This window comes from Lonchura striata, chromosome 3, assembly GCF_046129695.1.
Source record: "Lonchura striata isolate bLonStr1 chromosome 3, bLonStr1.mat, whole genome shotgun sequence".
NCBI lineage: Eukaryota > Metazoa > Chordata > Aves > Passeriformes > Estrildidae > Lonchura > Lonchura striata.
In genome coordinates, this window is record NC_134605.1 from 9,759,252 (window position 1) to 9,787,000 (window position 27,749).

A 27,749-nucleotide genomic window follows, 5' to 3' on the forward strand; every position below is an offset into this window, starting at 1 on the left:
AAATCTGTGAGCCTTAGTAGTGGTTCATGGATAGACTTAAAGGATCTATTGATATGATGCTGCTTTAGTCATCTAATGTCTTGAAAGTATCACCTTTTAACTTGTGTAATGAGAACTTTTGTAAAAATAGAAGTATTTTTGAATTTGTGCTTTGTTTTGCAAATACATTTTTCCATGTGCTGTGAGCAGATTTTTTTTTCCATCTTTAACATAAAACTACAAGCTGAATTTTTTTGCTCTTGCACTAGAATATAATATAATCTATAATAAGGTACATAAACAACCTGCTAAATGGTACTGAAAATTTGTCATGTAAAATGGAGTTCCAGGTATACGAGTATGTTAACTATCAAGAAGTTGTTTTCCTGATTTTACAAGCACTTGAAATAAAAAGAAAAATCAGATAACTTCTAGAAATTATGTACCTCTGGATCCCCCTGATGTACTATCTGGATTGAATTTTTCATCTGAATGAACTGATAGCAAATCTCTCACTTTGAAGTAACCAAATTTTAGCACATGGTGTGCTTGTTTTCAGCTGCATTAGATGCTGTATCTTGCTCTCTTGTTGCACAGGTTTCTGCTCAAACTTTTTGTCTCATCTTACCTCTTAAAATATTAGTGCCATAAGGCTAAATTTAATTTGTGCTTCAGAGGTCTGAAGACCCTTCCTGCTGTGTAAGGTCTGAGGAGGAATTGTGCACAGGGGCTTGCACTGTCATTCCACAAACTGTTTAACCTGTGGTTAAGCAGCTCTGCAGTGAAGGAGGTTGTTCTGCACTCTGGTTTTCCACCACTCATTTGTCCCATCATCTCCCCCACCACAAGAAATTTGGTTTTGTCTCTCTGCGTTTCTCCACAAAGGCACGTGGAACCTGGGTATTTTAAGGATGAAGATTAATAGCTTGAAGGAGGCTAGTGCATGATGGAAGAGTTTCCCTCTTTCTGGTTTTATGGCAAATTAAATTCTGCAATTTTTACATCAGGTTCCTACTAATCTCAAAAGGATCCCTGAATATCATATGTGTAAATCAGCATCCACTGGTGCATGTTAACTAAAATTCTGAGGCATAAGCACACTGACTTCTATTTAGACTGTGATTTTGTGTAGTGAGAGAAAGAGTTTAGAAGAAAATTTGGATATTTTGCTTCAAATTACATAAAACTTTCATGTTTTGTCTTCCATTTTTGTGCTACTATATTACATACTTGGATTTTTTAGTGTTGCTTCTTATTCTTTACCTATTTTAAAATATGTTGAACACAACGCTAATGCTTGCAATAATTTAAGCTAACTCTATATGACTGTAATCCAGAACTTTAAAATGTGTTTTTATAAATATTTTTGAAAAAAATACATTTGTTCCATACTTAGCTTATTTAGTAAATTTCATTCTTGGTAAACAAAAGTGTATCCAGAAATATCTGGAAGAAATAGTAGCTGAATACATTATCAAGTCCTTCCATTAAAGTATCTGTTCAGATCCATATTTACTACTCAAGTCATAAAGATATTTTCTAAATCGCTTCAGAACTGGACTGATGCTCATATCTCTTAAATGTTGTTGGAAAGAATATTTGCTTTAGAATTTGTGAAACAATATTGTCCTCTAACAGGATGACATTCTATTACTCTGACCTATTTTCAAAGTACATATCACCATTGCACAAATATGAGCATTATTTTTATAATGTATTTCTTCACACAAAACAATAATGGACCTTGTCATCAAAAAACTAATTTAAAATACTCTAAATTAATATAAAATTTATATTCTGAGCTAGTGTAAATATTAACTTCCTGTATTGAAAATGTGAAATCGTGTCATTTGTTGAAAAAAACTGAAAGTTTTTGCTATCTAATTCTTGACAGAAGTGTATTTTTTGGGTTTGTTCCCTTAGTGTTCCTTGGTGACTTGTTTGTATACCAAGATATTGGTTTGGATTTGCCTTTGTGTAATTCATATACTTTTGATCAATTCCAACTCATGCCCAATTATATTACACTAAATTAACATAATTCAACAGATGTTGATATTTAAATGTTTTCTGGCATTCACATCTTGGACAGCTGTCTTAGAGCTTGGGGAAAAGGCAAACATTTAGAGTTAAATGCTGAACATATGCTTAAATTACTAATTAGAACCAAGAAAAAACAATGCATTATCCTTTCTGAGGGCAGTAGGCCTCTACCACTGAACTATTTTTTTTTTTAGGGTCTCTCTTCACAAATAAAGTGCTTAAATGACTTGAGTTTGGGTGCCAAATCATATGTAGTGATTCAGGTTTTTATTTTCCATCATGTGCACTAAAATTATGCCAGTGTGGAGTTAAATGTGTTGATTTGTAGTGTTCAGATAAATTTTGGAAAACTACTGTGTCTGAATGACAAAAGTGCTGCTAAAGATAACAGCAAGGAGTGTGTTAGAATATAGTATTTATTAAGTGATGAGGTAATCTCATGGGCCAGGGAAAGATTGTATTCTAGTCATAATAGGATTGCACCAGGTCCTTCAATAATACAGGTATGTCACCCTTATGCTTGAAGTTATGTTGTGAACAGATTGGCATTGTATTAAAGGAGTTTGATAGAGTTGCATGGGCTTATCACATCTTTTTAAGATGTAATTACAGGAAAATAAAGTGCATAGCTCTTCTGGTTAATGTAATGGTTTTCACACTTGCAGAAGTAGGTGAAGCAATCTATTATATAGATGATGTAATTCTTTAGACAGGTTTTAAAAAAAGCTTTACTGTTGTAAAGGATGAGGAGGAATCAAGTACAGAACTGATTTCACCTGAATGCTGTCTGAGCAAAGTGATAAGAAAGCCAAAGAGCAAAAGAAGGCAGATGGACAAGGGACCATCCCTCTCTAACTGTTCGTGGGACACAAGCATTACTGAACATGCCACACCTCTCTAAGTGTTCAAGTGGACACCAGGGGCTACATTCATGTTTTGACAAGCTGTGCACCACAAAGGAAAGAGCATATCTTTCCTTATAAATTTCCTTAGCCATTGTTTTTCATATATTTTTCCTGAGAAACAAATGTGCCTTGCATATTTCAGTGTAATAATAAGAAATCATCATGCATCTTTTCAGTGGTTATATTGATACACATTCCAGAGGCAAAGATTCATTCTACTTAGACAATACATAATAGTCTTCCCAAATTTACAGCCCTGCTTGTATAGTATGTGTATTTGGAGTGATACAATTTAATTTAATCCATACTTCTGGAGACTCAGTCAAAGGGAAATGTAGAATTTTAAGTTTGTCTTAATTTAATTAGGTATTAGTGTTATGAGATGTTTCAAAAGACATATATAATAGGGTTTTAATGGTTTACCTCTAAACTGAGCTTAAACTGTTCCATTGACTGATGCTCTTGAAGCCATTGTCTGCCACTTGTGATAATTTAGGAATGATCAGTAAGAGTTAAAGTTCTTCCAGACTCCCTTATTTAAGCAGCACTAATGGATGTGTTCCACTGGCCACCAGATACAGCAGTGGCTGCATTTTAAGCCATGTAAAAACAAGATAGGCTGTGCTACAGATCCATTGTGTAAGGAGAATCATTTATGTGATACTTTTGTGTAAAAGGTACTTAAATAATGGGGAGGTTTGCTCAGGGTATTTTTGGGTTTTTATGAAGTTGAGCTGTTCCACACATTCCATTTTTTAAATCATTGTATTAGCTTCTTTCTCTGGGTTTCACAATTGGGTTCTGTTTTCTCCATCCTTAACTGCTGCTGTGAACATTGCTTCACACTCTCCTTGCTCCATTTCAGTTTGTAAGAAATTGTCAGGTAATTTCAAGTTTAAAGTGAGTTAAGTTGTCCCTACTGCATTCTCTCTTCAGTCGTATCCATATGAATTATCTATTTTTGTCCATATTGTAAGACTGAAAACTGAGAGTTTCAGTTAGATTTCCCATTCAAAATACTTCTCTTAAATTCCTTCTGAAATACAAACCAGTTAACTTTTTCCTTTTTGTGATGTCTTGTGAAAAAAGTTTACTGAAAAACTTTCATCAAGCCTCTCCATTAGCTGTAGCATCCAGTGGTGCTGAACTTGCAGAGTTCTACAGCCATCTGCAGGAATGCACTGATACTGTGGCAGAACGGGGTGTCACTGTTTTCTGAGTGTTTCTTCCTCAGGTGAGAGATGTTAATAGCATTATAATGGATAGGCATGTATTGATCTTTACCAATCCATCTGATTATGGAATAGAAATAAGTCTTCTTGAAAATGTTACTACATCATAATAATGTGCTGTATCAGATTTTCTAAGTTAGTGTACAGAAATTGGATAAATGCTGTTAAACAAAAAATGCTGCTGCACACCTGCTTTCATTAGTAAATTTTGTTTCATTTTTTTACACCTGGGATGACAGTGAGTACAGAAGCAGGTAATAAATCAGAGAACTAGAACACATGTTCAGGAGTATCTGCTATCCTATGGCCATTTTATTGTGTTGTTCTTCTCAGTGACTGGTGAACTTTTAACTCTGATAGTGGCAAGGGTGAAAACTACCAGTGAAAGAGTGAAGAACCCTGTTGTATCCTCAGTTCTCAGTAGGTTTATTGCACTTAAAGCAGCTTAGCTGTAGGCTTCCCCACAGAACAAGATGTTTATTTGGAGAATGTAATCACATGGTCCATGGATTGCAAAGGTCAGGGTAGATAAAAATCTGACATGGCCTGTCACAAATGTCTTGGAGAGGTGAATGTGTGTAACTGCTGAAAAGGCATTTGTCAAAAATATTTGCCTGTGGAGCTGTGGAAATTGTGGAAAAAGGGATTGTGTTGTGTAGGCACAGATATGTTTGGGGAGCTTAAAGATACAATTCTAGACATGTTACCACGTTAAGGGCAATTACCTTAATTACCTTGAGAAAAAGAAATTATAAAGAGACTGCCGCTATTTAAGGAGGAAATAGCAAAATTTCCTTCAGAGGGAATGTTTCACAAAAATGTATAAATGCTTGTGAATTGCTTTGCATGTCATTGCTTCTATAAAAGTATCAGATCTGTGGGGTTCATTGATGGGATTTAATAGCTAAACTTCGTGGGGTTATTTATTATTTCAATAGCTTTTTTTGGTTATTTTTGTTATTGCTGCCTTCCCTGTCTATCTTCATTTTTGAGACTCTTATTTACCATGTAGGAAGGAGAATCTAAACACTGTGCGCAAGATAAAAAATGAATAAAAATTGACAGCAGCTTTTCCAGTATTTTACTTTAATAGGTTGAGGCATGACACAACAACAACAACAAAATTCTTGGCGTGCTAGAGGAAGTTCACACCAGCCTGGCTTTTGCAGCCCTCTTATTTCCCTCTGCCACAACTTTGCCGCTGCTGTGACACTTGCAGGCCCGCTCGCCGTGGTGCAGCTGATGCCCTGTCCATGCTCATATTTTTCCTGTTGACAGTGAGTGTTCTTGCCAAACGCCAGGGACCATAGTCACATCTGTTTGTCTCCCAAGCTTGTCTGAGGCTGCTTGGGAACACTTTTTATCCAGAGGGCAGCTTTAACTAGGCCTAATACTCTGAAAAGCCTCTGTTTGTAAATGCATACAATGAAGCGACAAGTTCCTGTTGTCTTTCCTTAAAAATTATTCCATTTGACACTGCTTGCTCCAGTCCCTGTCACCAGCATGTCAAAAGCCAGGTTTTCAGGCAAGGTGGTCTTAACAAGTTTTATTTTTTCCCTAATAAAATGCCTAGCTTCCCTACAGAGCACTATTTATAAATGATAGCTGGAAGCAAGCTAGGGGTAAGTAAAAGAAGGCAGGCAAATAGCTTTCTTCCTTTCTGTAATCCACGCTCTTCTGATTTAATGCTAAGAAACATAATGCTGAACCTAGCCTGATTGAGGGTCAGAGGTCTCCCTACTTTATAATACCCCCATTACAGGCATTTCAAAATGTACTGTGCAGCTTCATAACTCTGCTTCTTTTTGTCTAACCTGCCAGTTCCAGAGCAGTAATAGTTCTTGTCTGAGCCTTTCTATATAAATAAATTAATAAATAAATATGAGCCTTTTGTTTTGCAGTGATTTACACTGGCAGAACATATCAAATGTTAAGCTCTGGTGAAGGCAAATGCAGCTTTACAATCTCAAGTTGGCTGAACGTTTGATGGTAGTGGCCATCAGAGTGGGTTTGACAAAGCTTAATTGGTGCTCCACCATATTGTTATTTATTTGTGGTGTAGGGAATTTTTGACACCAACAAAGAAATACCCACACTCACCTTGGCTGGTGATGGGGTTGTTGTGATCGGCAAAGGCAAATGATTCATTTATGCTGAAGGAACAAGGCTGCCTTTCAGACGTTCATTGATTTTAAATTAAAAAGTAACTGCTGTGTACTACATGAAGGGTGACAACAATAACAAAGTAGTCCTTACTTAGTGTTATTTGTTGCAACTCCATTCCCTGTGCCTGGAGGTAAAGTGGGGAGACCCCAGTACCATGATCTTACAGATCAATAATCTAGATATCTCAATGTAGTGTAACAGAGAATCAATTCTGGTAAAATAACTCAAATGCTGCTCACTGTTACTGCTGTGGCTCACGTCTTCAGGTTTAATTGCCTGACTTTATTAATTTTTGTCTTTCATCCTACTTGTATTCCTGCAGACTTTCTCCCTTTTTCATTCAGAAAGCAAGAGCTTCACATTGTAGAACATATAATTTACAACTGTCACACAACTTATTCTGCATGTTTGATACCACTGTTAAATACTGATCCATTGGTGATCAAACATCTCAAATATATTTTCTCTAGTTACTGTTGCCTCATATTGTATTTAAATATTCATTTTCTTTATCATACGATCAGTTATGAAAGGATTACACTTCTTGATTTCTTTCTAAATTCAGAATTGAAAATTATCATCATGTTAGTTTACTAGTTCAACTGTGTTGAGTTTCTGGATATTAAAATAGGATAAAAATTAATGTTGGAATTGCAAGGAAAATGTGTCTTAAAGAGAAAAAAGTGTTGAAATCAGGGTTCTCTAGGTGAAGCTAGTATGCACTTCTCTGTGAAACATAAGTTTCTTGGCATGTTTTTTATTTAAATACTAGCACTGTGCTACTTGTTAATCTGCTGTATCTTCTTAGAAGAAATATGCAGAGGATTGTACATTGTCATCTTACTCATCAAGCCATGTTGTCATTCTTTTACATTATTGAGCAGATCTGAGGTCTCTCAACAGTATATGACCATTTGTTATTCATTTAGAAGTAGCCCAGCTTTAAAATGTTTATAAATGCCATAAAGGGTAAGTCATATATCCACACTGAAACCAGATCCCGTGTGTGACAATGTTACTATGCTGCAGTGGACTGTCAGAGGCAATTTTCAGCTTTTAACTTTACCAAAATTCACTACACTTAGATGGTAAGAAACACATTTCTCAGTAACATTTATAGATACATATTAAAATTGTGCAGTTCAGAAATTACTGTATTCCCCCCCTTTTTTTTTCTGTTTTTTTTTTTTTTTTAATCAGCTACATATATTCAATTCTGCAGGCATTCTATATTACTTTAAGAAAAATAATAACTGTAATTGTCCTTTGAGATTTGATTCCAAAAGTCAACATGTGAAAAGTCCAAATTTACCATTTTCTGTGATACTGACTTCTAATAGCTGGGTTTAATGCAATAGCATTTGCTTGTTTGCCGTCCTCTGCATCTCCATCAATTTTCCAGTCTCCGAGTGTAAGCTCATAATTGTTCAAGAAGCCTACCAGATATTGTGCTTCCATGGTATTCTCACAACTTGCCTGTGAATTAGAAGAGGATAAATTGTTATGCTACAAGTTTATTTCATGCACCTTTGAAGAGTTAAGTGTTTCATGTTTTCTCATTCATTCTTCATCTTACCTTAAAAAAATTGATAATATTTTCCATGTAATAAATGCTGCTCTGACAGTAAAGCATTACCAGCCAATTGATAACCTACAAACAGCATTGTGATCTCTTTAGATAATTAATCTTAGCTATTTTCCTGTCAGGAGCAACAGTGTTTTTGTTTTATGTTGAGCTAGACAGATTGCCAGTTTTGAAAATTAAAAAGCATTCCCTTTATATTTATTCATTCCAGTAACAATTTATGATGCTGCATTTAGATACTGAGCACTTGTCAACAAACATAATTATGTTTCGATATAAACAAGATTGGTGGCTTGACTGTGCAGCTTCATCTTGGTTGAGAATGCTTTGATATAGGTTCAGATTATACAAGCTGTGTATTTATGTGGCAGTTTTCTTCCTTTGTTAATAGTTTTCTCCTATAATTACTTGCAGGCAAACCAGTGTACATTTAGGATCATTGTGCATGGGAGACATCAAGCGGAGAAGGAAAGCTGCTCCCCTGCCAGGACCCACAGGTAACCAATTTCCCTGGGACAGAGCACAAACCACAAGATGTTAAATCTCTAAATACAAAGCAGTAGGTCAGTGACCTGAGGAAAAGCTTGATAAATTCAATAACTTCCCATGTAACTTCAGATATGTTCTATTCTTATTTATTAATAAAGACTAAGGAATAAATAGGCTCCCTCCATTCTCCTACAATTATTGCCAATTTCCAGTCCTTTGTAGCACAGCACTTCTTTAAAGACAATAAATCTTTCTTCATATACTGAGACAGCAAAGATTACTCCTCATGTCCCTTCAAATATTACAGGGGAAGAGACCTGAGGCATCTTGTTTGCTGCATATGAATGCTCTAAATACTCTGCCCAATTAAATCAGGATGTGAATTCTGGGGTAAACAATCAAAAATGTAGTGATAAAGCTGTGAAACACAGCCTTAAAAATAGTGTTGTAGATTAAACAGGAAGCACTTGCAAGCACATTTCTGAAAGATTTTTACAGATGCAAGGTCACAACCATTGGATGCATTTTGCTGATGTCACAGCTGTGAAATTACTTTTTCAATACTTAGGAATGATTTATAGGACTCTCATCAGTTTGTTGTATTAATTATATATGTGCATACTGGAAGGATTAGGTTGTATGTGAGTCCAAGTGAGCCTTTATATATATTTCTAATATAGAAATCTGGATTGCATGTCTTAGTCATACATAAATTACAGCAGCAACATTTGCAACACATAGAATTTTCAAATATATTTCAAGCAGATGTCTTTAGAGAAGCCTAATACTTGTATTCTAGCTGAATTCCCCCTCCTGAAACTTCTTTGTTTCAAACCTCAGTGGCAGAAACAGACCAGGAATAATATTAACAATGTTATAAAAGCACCTTAGTGGCAGCAGTATGAAAAAAAGAGAATCTGTGGGTCAGCTTCTAAGACTCTGAACATATGTGAACTGAGAAGAAAAATACTTAATAGCTGAAGAGAGAATAATGTAATTATTTCTACAAGGTGATTTTCACTTCACAACTTTCAAGTACTAGAGGATGTCATTTTGTACTGAGAGGTTATCAAGTATCATGAAATTAATTTTATTATTCACTTTACCTTGGGCTTTCAGTGTTCAGAATTTTATTTTACAAGCTGGCTCCTCTGCGTAACTTTGCAAAACCAATATTTTGATACTAAGGCAAATATGTGGTCATTCAATGTTATGTGTCCATGAACTCACAGTTTTAGAAATTGTTTTGTCCCAAAGTTTGCCTTTATATGAAGAGCAACAGAGAATAATGGTGGATAAAGGTATCATATCAGGTACTTTTTAACTGATCTGCCTTCTTTTCTTTTCAAGTTCAAGGTAATCTTTTCAATTTTCTTGTGATCAGGAGGATTGAGAAATTTTTTCTGTGATCTTAGAAAATTTGTTGTTTTTCTACACTTCATCCTCGTAAGTTTTTAAGTAAATAGAACCTTTGGTAAGCATTGAATAAGCTCATACCTATGTATAGGCAATGGATAGCATACTAGAGATGATTAGTTTTCTCAAAGGCTGACCTTCCTACAGCTAAATTATTATTTATCTGTCACAGGCCATGTTTTTGCTAGTGTTCCATAAGAGTTTATGAAAGAAATGAGATTTTCTTTTTAGAATGAATCTACGTTTGGAAATTAGGATTAAAATAAGAAATTACTTATTTGATTATTCTTATTTCAGTAGTTTAGTTAGCTAAGATGTGGGAATAGAAGGGCTTGATTTTATGTAGAAGAGTTTGTGAGGTTCTTTCTTGAAAGAAAAAGATATGGAAGTTGTTTACATGAACAGAAGTTGGAAATGAAGAAAACATACTCCTGATAATTGGTTGTCTTTAATACAATAGTGAAACCTGAAAGGCTGTCTGTGACTTATTTACTGCAAGTGTTTTCTTTATATGGACTGCAAATTGGCAAAGTTTGGTCTGAGTCAATATTTTGTTAAGAGTGTTTTCTAAATTCTCACCACATTTGGCAAAAATACACTGGTAAATTAACTCTTGTAAAAGTCTGCACAAATCTGCTGAAATCTGCTGAAAATTATAATTTATACTTTCAGGTTCAGTAGAGAGATGAGATGAGAACAATCCTAATGAGGCATTGGAACGCCTTCCCTGGGTTTGAATCTCACAAGGGTAGCACCTGCTACTTTCAGACACCTTACAAAGCCACAGACTTCTGTAGCAAGCAGTGTGATTGGTTAAACATTTATTAATTGTGACAAGAACACCCAATTTATTTCAGTACTCCAGCTTATTTACTGCTCTTTCACCTTTGTATTTTGTATTGAAAAAGTAAAATGAATATTGATAGAGTTAGATATTGATTTCTAAATTTATAGTCCGTTCTCAGCCTGCAGTCAAAGTCACATACCAATAGGTTTGTGTATATTAGTAACAAAGGATGTAGCTTTACTTGTACAGAATTGAGAAACTATTGAAGCAAGAAAGTTTGAGCAGCACAGAGCTTTTTATAGTTTCAAAAATGTCATTATTAAAGGTGAAGAAAAGATGTGTTGAATAGCAGTGAAGAAAATGGGAGATAATATAGGCATGGATGGTTAGGAAGTGTCAGTACTGATACAGGAGTGTCATATTCTGTCTTTTTTCCTAGAATAAGTTTTCTATTTTGTGGATGTTTCATATATCCCATATGTGTATTGTTGAACCTAGATAGTTAATTAATCAACAAAAAACTGATACTAGTAAAAATTGGTTACTTACAATTGAAGTATGAGGTGTTGTACCATTTACATTTTCTTTTGTATGACTTCTTCCATGAAACCAGTATTATTCCAGTGATTCTGTTCACATGTGAGAACAGGTCATTCTCAATGACCTTCTCTCCCCTCTGACTACCTGTGTGTAGAGCTATTTCATGTGACACCCTGACATATTTCACTGCAACAATGCAGTGCTCTAAAGTTTGTATAAAGACCTCTTAGACAAACAAATCCATTGTCATGGAAATAGCCCTTCCAATACTGGGTCCAGTTTAGTGGCAATAATAATAAAAAAGCAACAACAACAACAAAAATTTTGTTAGGAAAAGAACATTCTTTGCATGGTAGTATTACTGCTTGAAACACATGCACTGGGAATATTTGCAGTAATTTCAGTCTTAGATTATCTAGTTTAAGTCTCATATCAAAGCAATAGGTGCTACAGAATTTTAGATACCATACGTTGAATATGCATTTATCCCAGTTCCTTTCTAATTGACTCTTCTGTACATGATTTTTGGGTTTTATCATCTCCTGTTAAATCCCTGAAGTATTTTATATATATTTTTATTTTTTAATAAGAAACATCTAAGTCTTAAATGTTGGGGGAAATATCACCAAATTCTGTTTCACATCTCTTGTTTGTATGCTTTGTAAATAGTCGTTTATTTCCAAAACAATCTTTTTACTCTGATGTTGCATTGTGTAGTTTACAGTTTGGAGCAGTGTTAAAAACCTGCAAAAACCAATTATAAGAAGAGAAAGCTATTTTTTATTTAAAATGTAGAAAATGTTTTTATAAAATAGATAAATAACTATGCATGTAATGGGCACTTTAATATTGCCTTTTGCAAAAACAAATTTCAGATGTCATATTCTTTATCTAATTGCCATGTTGCATGCACATGCTACACTTCAGGCTGGTCCTGATTGAAATGACCAAGTTAAGTCTCATTTTAAAGAATGTGTTTTAATGAAAAATATGACAGTTTCTTAATTACAGCAGAAATACTGAGCACTGCTATAATGCCATCATGACTCACTTTAACAAGGTAATCAAAAGGGTACATGTTTTCATTCCTTTTTAAAAATTGCCAACAGAACAGCTAAGCAAACTATTTTGCTGATGCTTAATATGTCAGTGATTAAAAATCAGACCTGAATATCTGCAGAACCAAAACGATGATTTGAAAAAGATTGTGATTACAGTGTGATAACGGAGGTGGCTGAGGCTGAGTTTGTGGTGAAGGTCAACTTAGTGCAGTAGTTTCAGGGGAAAGGTAAAATTTGGGGTACTTTGATGAACTGACTGTAAATTTCCAAAACTCTAGACAATTTATTATAAGCCTATTTTCTTTTAACTTGATTCACTGCTTTTCTGTCTACCAAATGTACAACTCTATAGGCAGAAATCCCTTGTCACAGGGCAATGCAACATTGGTGTGTTGTGAATCCTTTCCCCTATTGCACTGAACCATTTCTTACCCTTGGTCTGCCAAAGTCCTTCCTGGCACTTCGTGTCTGCTTGATTGTCCAGCCCATGGATTCTCATTTTTCTTCATGGCAGCAAGTTAAATGTTAGGGACTTCTTTCTTTGTTTCTTCTACCATATTGTCTACCAAACTAGAAGTTCAAATATTGCAGAGTGCCATCCAGTATTGGAATCTGCAGTTCCTTTAGAGCAAAAGACTCTCTGTGTTGAGCTTGAGGTGGCTGGGTTAGGCAAGGCAATTTACATACAAGCACCAGAGTTCAGAAAGTTCAGTAACAACCTTCAGAAAACCTGCAATTCAACCAGGACAAGCTTATCCTGGAAAATTGCTGATGGATTTCTTGTGATCTAGAGAGAAGGCAATATTCTACAGACTGTACACCCAGCCACTATAAAGTCAAGAAGAAACATTCAGATTGATAGAAGATGACTGTACCTATCTTTTCTTAGTGCTGTTGTCTTCTGAAATGTGGAAGTTTCAAAAATAATTCCCTGAATTACTCTGGAAACCTTTCCTTAGATAGCTGTTTCTGGTTAAGGAAACCATTCAAATTGCCTCTAATGGGAGCTGAACTTCATGGTCCTCATTGGTCCCTTCCAACTTAAGATGTTCTGTGATTCTGTGGATTTTTTGGCTTCACTTTCAAGAGCCATAATCCAGTTTACCAGGAATATAACCAATGAGAGCACCCTTAACATAGTGGAAATTTATGGGGGGGAAAAGGCTAAACCAGGCATTATTTTCAAGTTTCAAAGGTATGTTTCATTAAACAGTTGTACATCTGAGCACTAGCTTTGAGTGAAACAGAGATGTCAGTAGGGAGACTCGTGCTCAAGGGCAGTTATGTGCTTGGCAAGTTCTGCACATTCTCTGCCAAATATCATATTAAAGTGGTTCCCCACAGAGAGGAGCCACCTCCTTTTTATGTGCAGTCTGTTAGAACCATCACCTTTCTCAGATGGGCAAATGGATGTCCTGTAGTTTTCCTAGAACTCAACCAATAAAAGAAGTGTTTGATATTTCTGTCAGTCAGTTTTAGGTTGGTAATTGCAAAGGACTTTTGTTAAAACACAGATGGTTTGGCAGTTAAAATGTGTAGTTTTTCCTTAGTCAGCATAACTTCTTATCCCAGCTCTCCACAATAACCCCTCGGTTGCTGGTGACTCGTTTTTCTTTCTCCTGAGGGAGTAGGAAGCACTGCTGCAAACAGTCCCTGGTAGAGATTATGCAAAAACCACTTTTCATAAAAGTTTTTCAGCATATGATTCTCTTTTTGAATAAAGTAGGAGGTCTGTGCACAAACCTTATAGCTTATGCAGAAAGTTTTTGACACTTCAGAAGAATAAAAATACCCATTTACCATGTGAGGAAATAAAATTAATTGATCATTGATCGGGTTTCCAGTGGAGGCAAGATTTCTGTCTTTTTGTAAAAGCCTTGCAATTGGTGGAAAAGTTCCTAATAAAATCTGTTGTACATACTCTGGATTTCACAAAGAAAATTATTTGCTTTGGATTTCCATTGGGTTTCATGGTAAGGCTGCAAGTCTTTCTATAAAAGTGAGGGAATGCTTATCAGATGGGATTCATTTTGCTGAATTTTGGGGGTTTAAACAGAACTTTGGAATGTCTCACAGTGAGAATGCTTCTTGCAAAGTGCCATCCAGTGACAGTGTTTCTGTCATCAAAGACAAGGTATAAAACAAAGGCCTCCTTTGGACTGAAGTGAAAAGACAGTCTTGGATACTGAGGGATAAATGGCAGTCTAAAAATACCAACTTTTCCAACCAATTTTATAGCAACAAAGACTGAATGGGCATGAAGTTTAACTCCACACACAGTGTAATCCAAGAAAGAATGGAAGGAGAGAAGCACCTGCAAATCCAATTTCAGGTGATCTGTGTTTCTGGATAACCAGTTATACCTAAAATTCAGTGTCACAATCTTAATTGGTGTGTGAATTTATGTTTATATATTCAGGAGAGTTGAAAAGAGATTTAGAACTAGAGTCTATGCTTCAAGATAGGGTATGTTTACCCAGGCCACATGTAATACCCCTTGAGATGGGGTAGTAAGAATGAAACTGTGGCAGTGCAGGCATCAACAAAACTCTGCTGTAGATACAGGATAAATACAGGAGTGTCCAGCACCTGCTGAAGTCATAGCTGTGTCCTCTCTGCTATTCTTATCTCTCAGTTAGAATAAAATTCAATGCAAGCAGACTTACCTGAACATAATAATTGTAAAATTATTCTTTAGACAGTCTCAGCTCAGTGTGAAGGATGTGTTAAAGTCTGGTGAAATAAAGCAGTCTCAAATATTAGCTAAATAATTTTCATATCATTCTCATAGCTGAGTTGTTTTGGTTTCGGTTTGGTGGTTTTTTTAGTAGATACACAGCCATATGTACTGAATTTTGGAAATCACTGCAGGTACTGAGTTTTCAAATCACCATGCAGCTGGTGGCTGTGCTTCTGAAGCTGTATCTGTGCAATTACCCAAAACAATTTTAAGAACATAAACATCTAGACAGTCTGATTCCCATTTTGCTAGTTAGAGAGAGCTGGCTTAGAAAGAAAGACTACAGCAATGTATTATTCTGATTGGTTTATTTGTGTATCAGGATCAGTCCCTACTGCTCTGAGCTCATCTGTCTGGTGAGGAGTCAGAAAGAAAAAGAACAGATGAAATATTAAATGCTTTCAGAAAATGAGGGGGGAAAGTGCACCAGCTTTTAAAGAGAATCAGCATGTATCATTTCTGCTTCCATTGGCTGTTTATCCAACATCAATACAACACTTTAGGAGCCAAATTACTAAACAAGCTGCCAATTAGGCTTGCAGTCAGCTGGATAGATTAGTGGCTAAGAGAGGCAGATACAAGATTTTCATCTCTTGAGCCAATTACGCAAGTGAATTACCATCCACAATGCTCCTTGGAAGATTTGAGGTAGAAAGACTGACTCTGCTGTGATAGACATAAGTGAGATCCAGGGTAGGGGGTAAGGGTTAGCAGGCCATGTATTGCAAAAATTACCCAAGCAAAAAGAGATCCTTCTAGGAAAGGATTTAAAGGATTTAAGGCTGCTGGGAGCAATAGAAGAGGAAATAATAGTTGTGGTATGCTCTGCGAAGGCATTGCTGTTCTGCTCACAAGTCTTAATCATACAAAAGAAAGATGAAAGGGCAAGACTATATTTATGTACAGTGTTATTTTCTCAGAACTGTTTAAAACCCCGTTTTCTTAACATCAGAAATAGTGCAGTGGCCAGAGATGAAATTACTTCACTATGCCTTCATTTGTTTCTTAGAGCTTGGGGGGCGGGGGGGTGTGAGAGGAAAAAAAAAAGAAACAGCACAAAAAACGACATATTTTCTTAAATTACGGTTTTCTGAGAGCTTGTTCCTAGCTGTATTCTGGTTTTATTCAGCCCAATATAAGCCAAACATGCTTGATGTTAGCCTTATCCACCATACAAATAAATATTGTGACAATAGTGGTTTATGAGGTCACAGCTCCTTTATTATTCTGTAATAAACAATTACTTCAATGTTGAGCTTTGAATTTGTAGAAGCATTTTGCAAATAAAATGGGTCTGTCAGATCAAAACTGTTCATAGGCTCATTTGTTTCCTGCTGGCAATGTTGTACACTGGTGTTACATTGTTTCTTAAATATGAAGCAAATTTAAAAGCTGAACTTTTGCAAGCTGCTGTATCCAAAAATGATTAAACAGATGTGAAGCCTGCAGCAGCATTAGACCTCTGATCTGATTTTAGCTTACAGATGGAATTAAATTAATTCATGGCAATCACTGTAAAATCAAGGGTATGGCACTGAATGCTAGTGTACTGTTTAACCAGGACATACCTGTCTCAACAGCTGTTAAGAAAAAATTACTTACCTTTATTTTTCACTGAAACCTGCCTTTAATGCCACCATAAGTATCATACCAAAATTAAACAAATGTGATGAGTTTTTTGCTTTCTGCTTCCCAGTTTTTTCCCAGTCACTTACTACTCACAGATTTCATATTCCATGTATGTAAGGTCGTATGCATAAAAAATGTAGACCTTGAAGTGTGTCTATTCATATACACAAAGATTTGAGAATTGCTTTTTTTTCTTTCAGCTGGCAGTATTGCAGAGAGAAGGAACATAAGCTGAGGGTATTTTACAGTGCTGTCTTTTCAAACAAGTTACTATGCCTTAATGTTTGCTCCTCCTCCATATAATAGCATCCACTTCTACATGCAGACTACTCATCTGGTAGATCAGGAACCAATTGTTAGGGTTGCTACACACATTTTCAGTCTGTAGAAAAAGAAGTTGTACTGTACAGGAGATTCCTACAAATTACTGCAGAGACATCCTTGTAACTCCTGGAAACCTCATACAGCAATAAAATTAGAGAAAGGTATACCCACCTTTTTTTTTTTTTTTTTTTTTTTTTTTTTAAATCTGTTTCTGCATAGTTATTTTTTGTGGGACAGCACAATGGATTGGTTTTGCTCTTGCTCCTGGGTGGGTCAAGACTGAACACATCCCAGAGGTAGCAGAGCCCTTTTCAAGGCCATGTGCTTGGACTGTTCTCTCTAACAGACCCTACTGGCTAGTCCAAGAAGTGCCATAGGCATGAATTAAAAACTGAACTTGAAGATTAATATTGCAAGGACAATTACTGCTTTTAATTAGAAAATAAAAGCCCAAAGCACAGGAATGGGGGTCAGGGGAATAGCACATAGTGTAGCATGATTTTTAAGAGCTCTCTCCCATCATGCAGTCTATCAGCAATGCAAATGTTGGGATTTTTTCCAACCTGCTGATTGCACATGAAATGGAGGAAGAGGGAAATACCATTATCCATATTCTTTGCATTCGAGTAAAATATGTTGCATTACAGATAAATTTTTCAAGTGATGGCTGAAAAATTGCAGAAATATTAAAGGCAGACATAGGTAGTATTCAAAAAAGAACTAACTGTACTGCGATAGACTGGGCAGGGTATATTGAATATTTTTCACAATTCAAATAAAGGCAATCTGTATTCGCCTCATTTATGAGAAGTAATAATTAGTCAATTAGTAATATAGGCAAGATGAGTGTGGTTTTGGTTTTGCTTTATTCTTGCTGCAATACAAAACCTTCAAATACATTATTCTTTGGACAGTGTATGTTGTTTGATTGTTTGCCCAAAAGTGGGTTGTGAAATCAAGTTTATGGTGCCTTCTCTTTTCTTTCTTTTTCTTTTTTCTCCCTTTTTTTTTTTTTTTTTAATCTGATGACATACAAGAGTAAAATAGGACTCTTAGGGAGAGCTTGTGTTTTAATAGGAGATATAAAAGTATGTACAGTGGAGACAAAAACAGTTACCATATATACACATTCTAGCAGTACTTATATGTCTTTAAAAACAAATTATTCCAATTATCCTGTCACGGAAAAGCAACATGGAATTGCTTCAAAAGGTATCAAAAATAGAAGCACCAGTTTACTAAATAACATGTCAGGGTACAGCATGTTCTTTCATATATCTTCTTTGTGAGGTTCCTCTGGCTGTCTCAGGAATTGAAATACATATAGAAAGGTACGTTTGCTACTGGAAGAGCTCTGTGGGTTTTTCCCCTGAATAGATTAAAACAAAAAAGCTGTTTACGTTGTCTCAGGCTATGCCTTACATACTGTTCCAGCAGCATTGCTGCCTCTGCCTAGGCAGCATTATGAATGGTTTCATGTTTCCAGTTTTTAGGTGTCATAAAATACACCCTTGTGCTTGTTCTTTCCTGCTTGGCAGATCTGTTGGATTTCTTTTCCCCTTGAAGTTTTCCCTTAATTGTTCCGCAAACATTTACTGGAATGATTCTTCATTTTTTGCCATCACTTTTTACAAAAAGTGGACCAAAAGACAATTCCAGGGTTTTTCCTGTGACCCTTTTTTCTTTTTTAAGCTAGAAAGTATAACTGGGAAGGTTACAAAGCCTGTGTTGTGTATGCCAGGCAGTGCCAGGGAGTCATTTGTATGAAAATTGCCTCTGTCTGTGGGGGCCTGAAAAGAAAGGAAGTTTTGGACATTGAATTTTGTGCTGGTCAGTTCAAGAGGAACCCTCTCAGGGACTGGAGGCTGCTGACTTAAAAGCCTTTATTTTAAGCCTAGCATTAAGCATAGCTTCAAACCAGTATTTGGTTTGATGCCTTCCCTCAATGCACTCCTTTTTTTCCTTTGACTCAGGAACTGAGATGCTAGGAAGCAGTCTGCCTTTTATGTAGCCAGTGTTTTACTGAATATGGACACATCCATAGTGGATAATGCTGTGCTGAAGTACTGTAAATTCATCATCACAATCATGAGGTTTTTAATGTGCACCTCTCATTTTGAATTTATGTCTGTGTATGCAGTTTCCACTGTGGGTCCTTGCTTTTTGTGTGTATGTGATAAATTAGGCTTTTTAGAAGCTCATGTTCAACTTCTTTGTGTTCTTGTTTAGTAAGTTAATATAATAATAAGCCAGCTGCTTGTCAATGGTAAATTCTTGGCTAAAGATATTATAGTCTCCAAGAACTCAAAATCACAGGCTTCTACTACAGTATTTTTCAAAAAGTAGCAGGCAGAATAAATAGGTAGAAAATCAAACAGTTTTGATGCTGAGCACATTGAAGGCTTTTTTTTATTTTGTTATTGGGCGGGGTGATGTTGAATAATGCTGAAAACAAAATCCAGCTGTCTACATGAAACTGCTTGTGTTCAAAACATTCAGCCCTTTTTAAAATTGCTTGTATGGTGGAAGTTGATAAATTTTAACACAAATTCTTGAAATAAAGATCCCTTGTGCAAGATACTTATATTTAGAAGGTTTATCCATGTATTGTCTCTGAACTCTGGCTTGGGGAGTGTGGTTGATTACGGGGGAAAACTGCTTTGTTATTTTGACTTCACTATTTTTTAGTTTTTTAATGATGCATTAATGGGGGAAAAAAACCCTTTTCTATAAAAAAATTAATCTGTTTTGCTAATGAATATATGCTAACACTTGCAATGTTGGTGCTCTTTTCTGTGGTACATATGCAGCCTTTCTCAAGGGTCTCAATGGTAAGAAGAGAGTGTAAACAGCACCTAGTAAAATTGAAAGCACCACAAGTAAGCTTAGATATATCAAATTTCACAATGTTCAATAAAAGAGAAAGTGAGTAAAGGTATAGCTGAATTTCAGAGTGGTTGACCACCTGTCTGTACTGTTTCTGTGAGAGCTATAATTGTTTAATCGGAACATTTTTATTGGGTTTTTTTTGAGGGAGATTACTGATAAATATTACTAAGACTAGAATGATGGTCATGTTACTATGATGTGTCTCTTCTTAGTACCTGCATAGGACTAGAAATTCATGTCATCTTAACAATGTACTGGTACACATCTGCAGGCGATTTATATTTTTGAAGGCTGATGTGAAATCCACCATATTGGAATATAATATGATACTGTTTGTCATAGGTAAAAACAGAATGAATTTTCAAAAGCATTAAAAATAAAAGCATTAGACTGTATTATTTAGAATCATATGCATTCAAGAGGTCAACATGTGCAAAGACAGCCTGTTCTAGAAACCTGTTAGATGAATTAGGAGAATAAGAAGGTTTAAGGCTTTACGGGAGATTATCCTGCTCTTCTCCACATGGCAGGCCGTGCTGATTAATGCTGTGTATTTCTTTAATCTCAGGGTTTGTAGGTGAAAACACCCAACCAATCCCAGAAAACAACATTGGAAACAGAATGCTTCAGAATATGGGCTGGACCCCCGGCACAGGTCTCGGACCAGACGGCAAAGGGATAGCAGAGCCCATACGAGCCATGCAGAGACCCAAAGGACTTGGACTTGGATTTAGCTGACAGAGATAAAAATAAAGCTCAAAAGTAATTGAAAAATAAACAAAAAAAAAAAAAAGAAAGCAAAAACTAAAAATGGCAAACATTATTTGTTGTGATTGGCAAATCCAGTTTTTCTTCTCTCAAAGATGGCTGAAGTCAACAAGCCTCACACAAGCTCCAGCAGCTGCAAGGTACAGCGCCGCAGTGACAGAACCGGCATTCGAGTCTAACTTCATAATGGTGCTAAAATGTACAAAAACTCCTACTTTTTTATTTTCTGTGGTCTTAAGGTTTGTATTAAGCATAAAATTCAGTACGCTCACTTTTTTTTGTAAAAGCTTCTGACACAGCAGGTTTTAGTATATAAGTAAATTTTGTTTTGTAGGTATAATTTCATCTCAAGAGCCTTGATAAGATTTGTTGAGGAAAATTGAACTTTTTACAGCTATTATGGCTTCCCTCTTTTCAGGCAAAGTTTCCAAACCTGGTATTTATAGTGTTTAACAATATTTGAGTATAAGCTGTCATTATGGCCATAATACATACACCCTTCCCACTGGATGGTGATATGGTATGCAATTTTGTCTAAGAGCATGAAAAACAGCTTTGTTTTCATAGGAATCCAATTCCAACACCATTTTCTAGCAATGTATTACTGTCTTCCACATTCAAGCTGAAAAGTAATGCTTTTATACTTGTTTTTATGTTTACAAAACTATCTTTCCTCAGCAAACATTTTACAAAGTTAAAGTTTACTTTAAGTTTGGCTTTCCCTTCATATTAATAATCCTCAGTGTTGCCACATGTAAGAATAGTTTGAGCTTTGAAACAGGAAATTGTATTTTAGGGATGACTGTGTTTCAGTGTTTATTGAGGGGTTTGGCACATTTTAAACAATGCAGTGTTCAGCATGGTGTTAATGTTTGGTTTGTGACTGAGTTGTTGCCAATGAGCCACAACCTTTAAGGATCATGAACAGAAAAAGGGCAAGGAGAAGCAGGATTAGAATGGAGGAAAGGAAGGAAAAAGATACTTTGAAGGCATCTCACAAATCTAAGCTAGCAATTTAAAATCAAGAGGGATCATTAAGTGTTTTAATCAGTATCCTAATGTATCTAATGTCAGCAGAAGCAATTTCATTAAGCACCAACCAATCAAGCTCCTAGGGTACTTATTAGTCTGCAGGATAAAACAAATTCCACTTTAAAATTAAATGATAGGGCTGAAGGAAACTGTTTTTCAGATGGTCTAAGGAGAAAACCATGCCCCTCTCACCACCCATGCCTCTAGTAACTGGCAATATTTACCCTGACTGCAGAGGGAACAGGATTTGGTTCTCCAGTCTTTTTTTGCTTCCAGAAGAGAATTTTCCTTCCACAGCTCCCAAACTGCAAAGAAAAATACTTACTTCCAGATGCTTGCAAAGATATTTCTTTAGGATAAAAAGAGCACAGCTTTGTTCATGCAACTGTGAAATGTTGTGATTAATTTTAAGACATGTTTTTATTACTTTCGTTTTTCTCTCAGCTTCACTCATTTTTCCAGGAAAATAGTAGCAGGAAGAGGAAAACCTTTAGCATTATAGCATTAAATTTGCTTAGAAGAAATGTTCATACTTTCCAGTGGGATTTCTGTCAGTTTGGGGATGTTGTTTCAGCATACCGCCATAGCATAGAGATTACAGATTACTACCTGATGTTGTTTTTATGATAGTTGAATGCACATGTTCTCTGAGTTTCAGGAAGACTATTTATTGCTGTTTAAATACTTTATATGATTGTGTGGTTTTACTTTTTAAAATTATAAGAAATTTTAAACAGAATTGGGATTTATGCAGCAACACATGCTTTTTATTGTAAGGTTTTAGGGCATAGCATAATGTGAGTTTGCCACTTCAAATATCTCTTGCACAACTGAACTTGGTTAAATACATTCCATATCCAAAGAATTTCAAGACCACATAGTTGCAAAGAGCCATGAGCCTGGAATTCTGCAGCTGGCAGAGGTGCCCACTTCTATGTTATTCCAAATAATGCATTTTTGTGGCCTGCACCTGTTCTGTCAGTGCCATGTGCTCCTGAGAGCAAGTGAACTCTGACAAACTCTTTGGTTTGTACACTGCAATCAGAAATCCCTTAAAATCATTTTCAACGTGTGAGGTGCAAAAGTAAGTCTTTTAAGATCTGTTTCTTATAGCTCTATCTGCAAAACTGTGAAGGAGTGCTCAGTCTGTTGAATTTCTACTGTTTTGCTTTAGTTCCAACACCTGCATGTCTTGGACTGGAAGTATGGCACCTATAACACTTCTTTGAAGTATATCTGTGCAATTTACCATAGCAGTAGTTTCTCAAGAAATAAGTGTAGAGCCCCAAAAGTACTTGAAAGTGTTTCCTGTTTTTAAAATGTAAGAGGGAAATAATGCATACATGTTGAGGAAAAACATCTTTAGCTCATGCAACTCTTTTTTCATGCATTCTTATATGTGCAGTGAAGCAGCCAGCTTAGTAGACAGTCATAGTGGAAGAACTATGTAATCAGATTGAAAAATCTTAACATTTTTTCTTCTAAATCAGCCTTTTAGTGAGAATCTATTAGACATTAAGATTAAACTGGTTTTGATATAGAGATAGATACACTTTGTTTTCCCCAGGTATTATCAATAGATGCCACAACTGACAGTACACTTTATCTGTTAGAAGCTGTAGAACAAAGTGATTTATCAAAATATTTTCATGTAGTGTTTTTAGATATTTTTGTGCAGGAAAACTCCCATTCTGGCTCACACTATGATTTCATTTTCATTTTTTCATATCTCATCAGAGTGGTTTTAAAGATACTTCCAGCAGTGTGATTTTGCACAGTTAAAGCTAGTGTTTAGAAACAAAACAAAAATGAATTATAGGTTTTTTCCTTTTTTTAAAGCCATTGCAATGTTATTTGGCTTTGAAACAGGTCAAAATCCTTGGATTTACTTTTTGTTTTCTTCAGATCTTACCTATGTCTAACCTGCAATCATACTATGGTACCTGCTATAAAGCTGGCACACATTATTTTAAAATACATATTGAAGTTTTTTCAGATGATAATTCTTTATGCCTGTGACACTGAAGTTTTTGCCTACATAAATAAATATGGGATCATCTTGTATCTAAAGATTGTCATCCATCACTTGCCAGATTCTTTCCATTTAAGTATTTGAATCAGTAGCTCAGCTGTTACCATGATATTCTTCCTCTGAAGAATGTTTAGTGAAGAGACGTTGCCTATTATCAGCACTGCGTTTTGCTACATGTTCCATGGTGTCTCAAAGTTCTGTGAATTGAGCCATTAACTGTTAATAAAAGAAACCCATGAGCAGTATCTTATTTCTAAATAAATATTTGTCGAAGTCAGAGGAGCATTATCAATACGCTTGTTTTAACAAGTTTGTCCCTGCATTTGTCTTTCTGCAATTAGGTCGATAATGGGTGTAGAACAGCAGTAAATAGCTAAATAATATGTATAGAATGCTTTGCTTTAACAACACAAATGCAAGATGAAATAAAATAAATAGACTCAGTTCTTCATGGGCTTTGTATGTTCTTTTCTTTAAACAACTCTTTTCAGTAGTGTTGTTATTGCACAGGTGAGTACAAAAATGTGCTGTTTCTGGAAGTATAATTGAAGTGGCTAATATCATGTACCAAGCAAATGCATGCTATGTTAAGCTATTACACTGTCTTTTATGTACCTTTTTATTACTTCTTTCCTAGTTTATTATTATCCCGCTGAAGATGTTACACCACAATATCAGGAAGTGTATTGTTTAAGATGTTTAAGTACTTTTGTTATCATATTCTTCTAAGAGTTCTAAGTACAAGTTCCTTTCACTCCTTATGTATGTGTATACTTTGATAACCATGACAGGGCCTTGTGCTTTCTCTTCAAACAGTTCTCCAGAATTGTTTCTCCAAGGAAAACTCACACAACCTTTGTTTTATTTTCTAATTAGACTTCCATCCTTAGCAGAGTTTTCAGGAGCAGTGGGGTAGCTGCAAAAGGGTTAGCACACATTTACTTGCAACTGAGCACATTAAGTTGTTTGGGCTTCTTATGATTCTCTTCTGTCCTACAACAAAACAGATATTGGAGCTCTTTTGATCATGTTGCTTATATTTGAATATTCAATCATTAAGTAATAGATTATGTAAGCTTTATTTCCCCCACCAATGAGAACTGGTTTTTAACAGCTATGAAAATTGGTTTAAATTAATATAAGGTATTCTATCTATAGAAAGTTGTTATTTTGGCCTGTTTATAACATTGTTATGATGAATTTAAGTACTGGGGAGTTTGACTTCTGAAACTGTGAATATAAGTCATTAGCCTCTGAGATAAGTATGTGTTATTTTAAATACATGAGCTTATTGAAATATCATTCAGAATATTTTGTTATAGATATGCTCATTTCAGTTGTGTCTTGTCCATAGTGTTATCTTTTCTTCTTAATGCTTTTCTGTTTTTCTGAAAAAAAACAGCCCTGTGCTTTTAAGTGATAATACTCAGTGTTTCCTGTCTTGAACTGTAATCTCTTGTATGTGCCAGGTGATGCCACTCAAGATTTTCTGTCATTTCTACTCTGCTATTCTACAGAAGTTGTTTATCCAGCCTCTTCCTAGGACACTTTCCTGAAGAGCCACCTGTTGTCTTCATCAGTTGTAAGAGATTTTGACACTGAGAACTTGGGATTTCTTTGTCCTTGACTAGGGTGTTGTGTTGGTCCCTCTCCTTCCTGTGGCTCCAATTCAGTGAGAGATTTCTAATAATCACCTATGTGCCACTAGCTTCAAAATTTTAGACTTACTACTTAAGTCTAAAAACAAGCAGCATGGGAGAATTTGCAGACTGAGGCTGTGATTTCTTCCTTGTAAATGATAAAAGTACTAAATTTTCCATGGCATCACAGTTTCCTCAGGTCCCAGCTGCCTGTTTGCAGGATTGTGCTGGCCCATCTTCAGCACTGAGCTTTTCTAGAGCTGCTCTTTGTCTGCTGTAATGTACAGGGAGGTAGGTAGGTAATGTCAGTCTGTCTATCCTTGGAGTACCCACAGTGTGGGCAGTCAGGCTGCCATGTCAGCCTGGAATATCTTGATTTTGCACAGTTCAAATTAAGGCACAGCAAGCCACTCATATCAGGTTGTCAGTTTAGTATCTGGGAGGTGATTCTGTAGGTGTGATGGGGTCTCTTGTCAATTCAAAAAGGACATAGCAGCAAAGTATGCAGATAATGGAAGGGAACAAAAATCACTTCTGAACCAGTGATACAGTGAGAAGTTTGAAATGTCTTAAATTTGGGGGCAGATGAGTAAGGGAATTCATGCATTAGATAACACAGAAAGAAAATGTTAATATTCCAAGTTATATTGAATTTAGAAACAAGGTGTCAGTGTTTTGCAAAATAGGCTCAATATTTTGACCCGCCACTGAAGAATGCTGGAGGTTTTAATGCCCGAGGTAAGTTGAACTTCTCATGCATCTGCTACTTTGAATCCTACAAACTTTCTCTGTAAGTCAGCTTATTCTACACCTGTCCACTGTTAATCTTTCTCCATCTTCTTCTCAAGCTGCTTTATTGTTTGTGCTGGATCTACCTCACATTGCTCCCTGCGTATCTATTCCTGTGAGTTTTGTTTTCTTTTTTAATGAGGTGTGATTTTTTTAATCCACTTCCTTGGCTATAATGCTGTTTGAACTTACTATCCTACAAGGTAGATTTGAATAGTTCAAGGAGATTCTTTGAAGAATCGGCACAAATGGGTTCTAGTTTTTTCTCCCATGATATGTTTCTGCATTCTTTTTATATCTTTGAAGACTCCTACTGCTGTTCACCATTGTTTTCTTTCTTGCACAAACTTGATTGTTTTCTTACAGTATACTGTGGTGGAGGGCACAAAAATTTTTCTGATTGCATTTTCAAGTGTGCAGATTTTCAATTTCATGCCTTTGGTTTCAAGTCCTCAGAACTGAGTCTGAATTCCACATGTTGCTCACTTTTTTTTTTTTTTTTCCCAAAAGTTCCAAGTTATCTAGATATTCTACCTATTGTGAAGAAAGTGGAGTGTTTACCTAAATTTTCTAGATGCCAGATTCTCAGTAAATGTGGTGCTGGTCCTCACACTTCCCCTTGTACCAAATATTATCTGCAACATGAACCATGCATATGTAAATACAAGATGCAGAAAACTGTTGAATGAGAATGCCAGTGATACTCAGTATGTTAATTTGGATTAAACTCAAACAGTTCTACTGTCTGGAAGAACAGTTTACAGATTTTTTTTTTATATGTCCTGATATGCCTTATTACTGAAATAAGAGATTTTGAAAGTGAATCAGTAATCATTTTAAGGGTTTTCATAATGGGATATAAATAAAAAGTAACACAATTACCTAGTTGCCTTTATGCTCACTGTAGTGTGTAAGCTGCTTTATTTTTCATCTTTTTTTTGTCAGTGAGCGTGTGAATTACAGTTCTCAGTAACTGTATTTAGGCAATTTCTATCCATTGCCTGGGAAGATAGGTCAGCTGTTAAACAGTAGCCCTTGCCCAGAAATTTTATAGAAAAGAGATCTGGATGGGATGATGCCACTGGCAAAAGTGTTGGAATAGAGAAGGTCACCTTTCAACCTCTACGTTGTACCTACCTGCAGCTTTCCCAGTAAGCACTGGGTCTTCTTTAGTAAAGTTCCCAGAGAAATGGTGTTGGGAATCAGACCTGCAACCTGGAGTCTTAGGATTTGATACGTGTTTTACTGTTATTACTTACTGACATTAGAAGTGTTTTTCCCACAGCTGGGTTCCCTCTCAAACATCCAAGGCTGTGAATGGACAACACTCCAGAAGAGCTGATAGTAGAGGCACTTTGCAATGGGTAGGGTGCCTCAGGTGCTGATTTCCTTTTGGACTTTTCTTTAATAGAATAAATCCAGAAGAGCTGATAGTAGAGGCACTTTGCAGTGGGTAGGGTGCCTCAGGTGCTGATTTCCTTTCGGGTTTTCCTTTAATAGAATAAATCCTGAATTTGCACTATGGTTAGCCAAATCTGTGACTTCAGAGGAAAAAGATCTGCTTCTTAGAATCAGGGTATTCTCATATGAGATCTACATCTATATTCATTGAAAAAGTAAAACTTTCTTTTGTGTCAGATAATGTTTATTCAGCCAAATCTAGTGGTTTGTGTAATTTTCTAATAAGCTGCAGCCAAGACACA

General features: G+C 35.9%; 1 protein-coding gene across 1 annotated transcript in view; it reads left to right on the plus strand.

Annotated features, from left to right (window-relative positions):
* GPATCH2 (G-patch domain containing 2) overlaps window positions 1-24,068 on the plus strand; it is a 118,574-nt gene extending 94,506 nt beyond the window's left edge. The window contains exons 9-10 of the mRNA XM_021547590.3: window positions 8,325-8,407; window positions 20,354-24,068. Coding sequence (XP_021403265.3) covers window positions 8,325-8,407; window positions 20,354-20,523 — 253 coding nt within the window. The 3' untranslated portion in view covers window positions 20,524-24,068. The remainder of the gene's footprint in view (window positions 1-8,324; window positions 8,408-20,353) is intronic.
* The last annotated feature ends 3,681 nt before the right edge of the window (window positions 24,069-27,749 follow it).